General features: G+C 41.7%; 1 protein-coding gene across 1 annotated transcript in view; it reads left to right on the forward strand.

Annotated features, from left to right (window-relative positions):
• LOC145401960 (GTP-binding protein Di-Ras2) overlaps positions 1 to 8416 on the forward strand; it is a 236902-nt gene that overhangs the window by 64925 nt on the left and 163561 nt on the right. The window contains exon 2 of the mRNA XM_080274066.1: positions 2264 to 2453. Within this exon, the coding sequence (XP_080130192.1) occupies positions 2264 to 2453 (190 nt within the window). The remainder of the gene's footprint in view (positions 1 to 2263; positions 2454 to 8416) is intronic.

Raw genomic sequence — 8416 nt, forward strand, 5'->3', positions numbered from 1 at the left:
GCCTGGTGGTTTAGTGGGTAATGATTGCGCTCCAATCGGATTGAGCCGGTGAAGGTTTATATCCAAGGGGTGGTTGCGGTTGATTGCTCATGTAATGCTACTCGGGGATGAGTGAGGTTGGTCTCTTTCATCCTGTAATTGTCGGGACAAACCACCTAGCCCAGGGCTCCTACGCTCCTCATGGGGCAATGCAGGCTTGGATGATGGATGGATGGATGGATGGAATAAACTAATTATGTATGAATAAACTAGTATGTGGTTAAGCTAGAATAAAATGGACTTGGTTCCTTTACAGAAAAAAAAAATATATATATTGAGAGGTAAAGATAATGATTTCGGAAATAAAATATTTTGGGGGAATTTTGAAACTAAAAAACTTTATCCAAATCTGGAGTACTAAGGAGTACTCCTGCAAAGTTCATCAGAATCGGTTCACGTGTTTAGGAGCAGTAGCAGGATAAACCCTTAACAGACAACACTCCATGGTTATTAGAGATTCCGTTTGCACTAATTCTCAACTTCCTTCCCTATATCTGTGATCACTGTCAACTACCTCATATACTGTACTCCAAAGAAGAAAGGCAAAAGAATGTTAAGAAATCTTTGTAAGCCTTGTCCGTTCTAACTGTTGCATAATTTGTATACAGTGATTGAACTGACAGTTATCCTTCTGACGCCATAGACAATTTTAGCTGATAACTAATGACAAGCAAAAAGTGTAATTCATCTTCAAAACGGGTGTGACACTTGCACATTTCCTCGCTTTTGGAACGATACCTATTTTTCATTCATGTTGAAGTAATACAATGAACGGAAAGTATTATTTTTCCCAACCTACTTTTAACGCAGTAGCATAAATCTCGCTGAGCTTGGCAATTTTTAGGTCTATAATTTATCTTTCTTATTACTTCCTCTTTCCTTCCATTTATGTCACTAAAAGATTTATCTTTGTTGCCTGTGTATATCTGTGTTCCTGCTGCTGATGATGATAATGATAATCTGGAAAGATTATCATTGTTATAAGAGATGCTAAATTATCCTTTGAAAAAGAGATCACTTCTTTATCTTCAGGGACGTAACCCAAGCCTGCTTTAAGAAGTCTAGTATCATCTCAAGCTTTTGTTCGCTTCATACGGAAATTTCGTTCTTTTCGGCGTCCTTCACAATTTTGACGTCAGAGTGGTTTTTAGCTTTCTTAATTTCATTCTTTATTGTGCTGCTAAATATGATGTCCTAATTTACTACTTAACTACTCACCTCTCTTCTTTTATATATTCCTTCTTCGAAACCAATAATAAACTTTAAATTTTTATTTATCTATCATAAGTGGACTGACTTTGGTCTAACATGTCGTTTGAGAATGAATTTATTTTTGGTCATGCATTATTTTAGCAGCTTTATTGAACGTTTCATTAATGTCTTTAGTCAGATGACGTGTTTTTTTTTATATCCATACTACCTCTGAACGAATTAATTCTGGTTAGAAGAGACTTTTCGTAGAGGTGAGGTCAGACATAGCCTTCATTAACCCCTTCATTGTAAGAGGTTTGGTATAAGCTGGAGGATTTCTGAAGGTAGCATGAATTAATGTAAAAAATACGTCGTGGCAGTGAAGGGGCTAACTTCATATTCGGTGCTGATGTAACTAGAAATCATTCTGTTATGACTGGCCTCTCTTATGGCATCTGAGTTTCACTTAATCTCTTCTCCATCGCATACATAAACCTGAAAAGTGAAATATATTAGAATAAAACGCACTGGGAAGGGCACCGCGTCTATTTGCCCACTGTGCACCTGGAACATGCACTTCATTTCTCGTTTCTCCAGCCCTTCTTGCCACCCTTCCCCAGACATCTCAGGCAAGCAGTATCCCTTCGCTGTACATGTTATTCTTCCTCCCCTCCTCACCAAAATCCATCTCACTGCTCTTGCCATAAAATCTTCATTTGTTTTGCTTGCCTCCACATACGTTTCTTTGATCTGTTTCTCTGTACCCTTTACCACTTTTCTTTCCCTCTCTCTCTCTCTCTCTCTCTCTCTCTCTCTCTACATATGTATATCTATCCATCTATCGGTTAGTTAGATAGATATAGACGTAGATACTGTATATATAGTCTCCGTTCATCCATCCATCCATCTATCTGTTTATCTATCTATATCAGTCTATCCATCTATCTTTCTGTCTTTCTACCTATACCAGTTTATCTATCTATTTATATATCTGTCTATGTGTGCTATTATAAATTCTGATATTTCTCGTCAGATGTCGCGTGATCGAGTGCTCGGCTAAGGAGAACCTGCACATCAAGGACATCTTCCGCACCTTCCTGCAGATCGGCAAGGTTCCCCAGGGCGAGGAGAGCAGCCTCAAGCGCCAGTCCTCAGCCTACACCAAGCACAGACACCCGTCGCGCAGTCAGACACCGCCCACCGACCGCGAGCCCATCCCTGAGGTCAGTTCCCCTTGGTTCATTCTATCCAGCGATGTATTTTTCATATTAGTAGCCTACTTCTACCTCCAGATGCTTTTATTTAGCCCAAGAAAGATACCTCGTAGTGAAAAAGCTAAGAGGGCGTTTATCTAACACTTATAGTTGAAAAGTCACTCCTGAGCTGAATAAAATCGTAGATAATAGCAAGAATACAATAAATACGTCGTTGGATCCAGTTATTATATTTTGTATGTAAATTACTTCATCTCTTACTGTTTTGCCTAATCTTTTCCGTTCCCAAGCGCACCTCTCTCTTACATGGGCTAATATGTTGGACCTAAATTCATAACAGATTCGTGTCGGAAATAAGCTTCTAACTGCGTGTGAGAGGAACTGTTCGGAGGATATAGGCTTGGATTAACATAAAGGCACTGTTTTTTGCTGTTGTTTTTAAGTTATAATGACAAACTGGGTAGGAGAGTGAGGCTGGTTTGGTTGTGGATTTCACGCTGACAGGGAAGGAAAAATCTATGGTTAGCGATATTTTCATATATTATGCAAGTTTTGACTCCCATTAGAGATATTTGTGATTATTGTACTGAATATATATACATGTTTGGCACATCGGTATTATCACATAGCTAGACAGATAGATAGACAGACAGATAAGTAGATAAACCGATACATAAATACTTCCTTAGGCGTAGTGTATACAGTCCGTTCCCTAAAGGCTAACAATCCTCCTCCTCACAGCTGATGGTGTTACTCATTCCATCATGTCATACTTTGTGCACCAATACCCCGAGTTCATACTTAATTATACAAGAGTTGTTTTATTCAGGGCTGGTGTGTTTTACTATTTGATTTTCTTTTTCTTTTAAGGTATACTGATGGCGCTGTGAAAAATTATATAAGACTTGTTTTAACGACTCAAAACCTCAAACTGTCCCATACCCCAGCCTCGGATCGCTATTACGTCCTTTATGACATCATTCCCTTAATTTTCTCACTCTACTTCAACATGGAACTAGAGACGTAAGATGGACGCAAAAGTCGTGAATTAGCCTTCAAACCTAAAAGAGAGCCTTCAGGAGCTTGGGGTGATTGGCTTCGTTTCCTTATTAAACTTTGAGATATAGTACTAGAGGCTCGTGATGGTGGGGTGAGACGGATGAGGGTTGTGGCGAGTCTGGAGTGTTAAGCTTGTGGCTGAATGATGATGCAAGCTGAGAGTTGTCTGATGAAACACACACACACACACACACACACACACACACACACACACACACACACACACACACACACACACACACACACACACACACACACACACACACACACACACACACACACACACACACACACACACACACACACACACACACACACACACATTGTTCAATCGTAAGCGCTGAGTGGTGCCGTTAGGGTGATTAATCACGTAATTACCCTCAGGAAATTGAAAGGAAGAGCTCAGAGGTCTGGAGTATTTCAGTGCATTACCAGAGGGAATTCCCCGCGCATATATATATCCATACACAGAAGGGAGAGACAGGAGGTCCATTGGTCATCTGCATAAAGGTGAAAACTTTATATTATGCTAACAGTAGGGAAAAGCATGCGAAGTCTATCTATCTATTGCCAGACGCCTCAATCCCGTTTGGGGTGGCCACAAACAAATCGCCTCCACGTCGCCCTGTCCCCCTCCATTTCACTGCCCTGTTCCCAGCTCACACCCCCCTCTATCATATACCTCTCCACCCCATCCCTCCATCTCATCCTCGGCCTCCCCCTACCTCTTCCCCCCTCCACCTCACTCACATACACTCTCTTCGTCTGTCTTTCACCCTCCATCCTCTCCATATGGCCAAACCACCTCAGTGTGTTCCTCATAACGCTTCCTATCACATCCACATCCACACCGCAACGCTCCTTTATATCCTCATTCGTCAGCCTGTCTCTCCATGTGACTCCACAGGCTCCTCTTAAATAACTCATTTCCACTGCTCTCACTCTTGACTTGTGTCCTTCCAACAACGTCCAAGCTTCACTTCCATACGTTAGAGTTGGTATCACAATACTGTCATGTAGTAACTTTTTCACTTCCATGCTCACTTCCCTGTTTCTTATCGCTGCTTTCAAAGAACCATCAACCTTTCTTCCCTGCTGTACCCTTTCAAGCACTTCACCCTCCAAACCTCCATCCTTACTCATCACACTACCCAAGTACTTAAACGTACTCACATTTTCCAATTCCTCACCATCCAACCTCGCTGTACATTCACTGACTTCACCTCTCAAAGACCATCACTTTACTCTTCCCTACATTCACCTTTAGATTCCGTTCTTACACACTCTCCCAAACTCATCCACCAAGCCTTGCAACTCCCCTTCGTCTTCACTCAACAACACAGTATCATCTGCAAACAACGGTACAGGGAGTTTCCAAACACTATCCTCTCTCACCAGAGCCACTCCAACATCCACTACCCTACCTTGTACCTCTTTTATTACCCCATCCATGTACAGATTGAACAACCATGGAGACATGACACATCCCTGTTTCAACCCAACTTTCAAAGAGAAAAATTCACTTAGTTCACCTTCCACACGCACTGCAGCCTTAGCACCATCATACATACTCTTCACAGCATTCAGCAACTTCCCATCTACTCCATATATTCTTAATACATTCCACAATCCTTGTCTATCCACCCAGTCATATGCTTTCTCCAAATCCATGAAAGCCACATACAACTTCTTTCCCTTCTCTAGAAACTTTTCCACTAAAGATCTAAGACTGAATATCTGATCTACACAACCTCTTCCCTTCCTAAAGCCTCCCTGTTCTTCTCCAACTAATTCCTCTGTTCTTTCTCTAACTCTGTCAATAAGTATCCTACCATACACTTTTCCTCTTATACTAAGAAGACAAATGTCCCTATGATTACCACACACTTCTTTTTCCCTTTTTCCTTTGTACAAGGGAATTATTATACCTGACTTCCAATCCTCCGGGACTCTACCTTCCTCCCAGGCCAATCTGCACATCTTCCACATCCATTCTACTACTGTCTCTCCCCCGTGCTTCATCATTTCACCACACACTCCATCAGTTCCTGGGGCTTTCCCCAGTTTAACTTTCTTCATTGCTTCCACAACTTCTATCCTACTGATTTCTTCCTGTCTTCTCACTTCCCTCCTTCTCCCAGCCACTCCCCAGCCACTTATACTCGCATTACTTCCATCTTGTATGTTCAACAATTCCTTAAAGTGTTCTCTCCATCTGCTCACTTTTTCTCCCTTCTCCACTAGTAATCTACCATTTTTTATCTTTCACTCCCCTGCTAACCTCACTTCCACCCTGTCTTACTCTCTTCACCTCTTTCCAGAACATTTTCTTACAGTCCCTCCACTTTACACTCAGATTCCTTCCAAATTCCTCATCCACTCTCTTCTTACTTTCTCTTACTAATCTTTTCACCTCTCTTTTTCTTTCTACATATACCTCTGTCTTCCGCCTCTTAACTTCTTCCACGGCCCAATTTCTCATCCATTCATTGTATGCTTTCTTCTTTTGTGCCACAGCCTGTCTCACCTCTTCAGTCCACCACGCTGTTCCTTGCACCCTCCTCCGTCTTCTCTTCCTCCCACACACCGCATCACATGCTGCGAAGTGTTATAATTTCACCCGCGCTCGGGAAGCGAGAGAGGGTGTTATGTTTTGAGGTGTGTGTGTGTGTGTGTGTGTGTGTGTGTGTGTGTGTGTGTGTGTGTGTGTGTGTGTGTGTGTGTGTGTGTTTTAACAAATTAATTCAAACACTTTTATTCCGATTTTAACCACACCTCGTGGAAGAGTCTGCCATATAGATAACATCATGTTTTCGAGATCAGTGCATCAAAGGACAGAGTAACAGGGTTAGGCCATATTTTGACCCTAGCAGAATCAAATTAAACTTTTTTTTTTCCTAATTTTGACCAATCTTGAGTGAAGCGTTAAGGCTAAGACAAAAATTAAGTGATTTCATTTTGGGAATAGCCAGTCAAAGGTTAAGATCCCAGGGTAAGGTTTGACTCGTGGGTGGGTTTGGTAAATAATATAGTTTTGGTCCGATTTTAACCATATCTGGTGGAAGTGTTGAAGGTGAGCCAAGAAACAAGCCCATTAAAAAAAAAAAAAATGGTCATTGGTCAAAGCCACAAGGCAAGGCAGCTCAAACAGTCGCTATCTGACTTAGACCAAACTCTGTGAAAGTTGAGAGTAAGGGAAAAATAAAAGTAATCGATTTTGAGACCAATTAGTCAGAAGTCAAGGTCGCAGGGAAAGATCAAAAGTCATGGTTACTTGTCAAATTCAGCTTAGCCACTTCTGATGGAGGGATGGAGTGGCAAGGTATATGAGAGAGGGGGGTGTGAGCTGGGAGTAGGGCAATGAAATGGCGGGGGACAGGGCGACGTGGAGGCGATTTGTTTGTGGCCAACCCTTACAGGATTAAGGCGTCTGGCAATAGACAGATAGATAGATAGACACTTCTGATCTTATTTTAACTAAAGTTGGTGAAAGGGCTCGGAGTTAGGCAAAAGTGAAGTAACTTGATTTTGAAAATAATTTCCTGATGATCAAGGTCACAGAGCAAAATCAAATATTCAGCCCTTAGCCCAGCTGGTGGGAGCGGGTCTTGTACTCTTTGAGTTCTCCTTCTTTTGTTGCTGTTTTGGTTACTATTGTTATTGTTGTTGTGGTCACAGGTTTATCAGAACGTGAAACCTGGTCCTTTTCCTGTAACCCAAATCCTCCTTTTGGAGAACATGGAATGACTTGAGAGGCGTTTGTATAACCAGGCAGCGGAAATGCCCGATTATATCTGTGCCGCCACAGTCAATCGTCCGTCTCCTGTATAATACAAATTATAATGTGGATGAAATAATAACCAGCCAAAGGCGGGAAGAGATTCGCGTATGTCTAAGATGACAGATGCATAATTCCAGGTGGTGGGTGCTGAAGTGGCAGGTGCGTTGAAAGCTAAAGAAGCACACGTATTCAAAGCTAGAGAGACAAATTAGAAAGACAGACATAGCAACTATATTATTCATGTTCAGAATGTATGTATATATGTATGTTTGTATGTATGTATGTAGTAAAAATCCATGCCCCGACAAATGTTTTTCGTATAGCTTAACAACGCAAAAATTTGGGTCGAATAGCTGACATCCAGTGTTAGTCCACACTGATCTCTTTTAAGCGGTGTTTTATCCATGCTTCTGCAAAAACTTCATTGATAAAATATGGGTGGTGGGCTGCGTAGAGTTTTGATGTTTATTTGTCAGTGTGTGAAGCATGTGTATACGAGAAACCAGACTGATCGCCTGTGAGGGGGTATAGTAGCCGCTTTTATAATGTCGAAGCTATCACCTCCCCTCACCCTCCCCCAGCAGGTAAATCGTCTTTGCAGGTGCAGCGAGCAAATGTGCATGTGGAAAGCGAAAGAGACAGCTACAGAGACAACATAGTGAAAAGTTAGAGAGGCAGTATGTGAAAAGCTAAAAGCACAGCTAGGGAGACCGACGTAAGAAAAGCTAACGAGAGAGAGAGAGAGAGAGAGAGAGAGTAGCCTATATAAAAGCTAAGACAGAAATATAAGCTAGAGACAATGTATGAAAAGCTAGACAGACAGGCGGATGAAGAAGCTCGATGGACAGTGTATCAAGCCCTTCAGCCCGAGCCCATCCTAAATATTTTCTTCTTGGTGCTGCCAGACGAATTAGTTCATCATAGGACAGGACCTCAGCAGTGAAGAAAGTAGTGATGGGCATTGAAAACATAAATAATGACGTAATCAGAATAATAGAGTTAAAACCTATAGAGAGACGTACGAAAAGCGATGAAAAAGATGAGGCACAGGTGGGGACAGGTATCTTAAAACTCTAAGTCGCAGTTCTCATCTCTGTAACTTAGGCCTTAGAACCTGTGACGCTTATTTTCC

The sequence above is a fragment of the Coenobita brevimanus genome, chromosome 6 (assembly GCF_032717465.1).
Source record: "Coenobita brevimanus isolate Jiangsu-jjx chromosome 6, ASM3271746v2, whole genome shotgun sequence".
Lineage (NCBI taxonomy): Eukaryota > Metazoa > Arthropoda > Malacostraca > Decapoda > Coenobitidae > Coenobita > Coenobita brevimanus.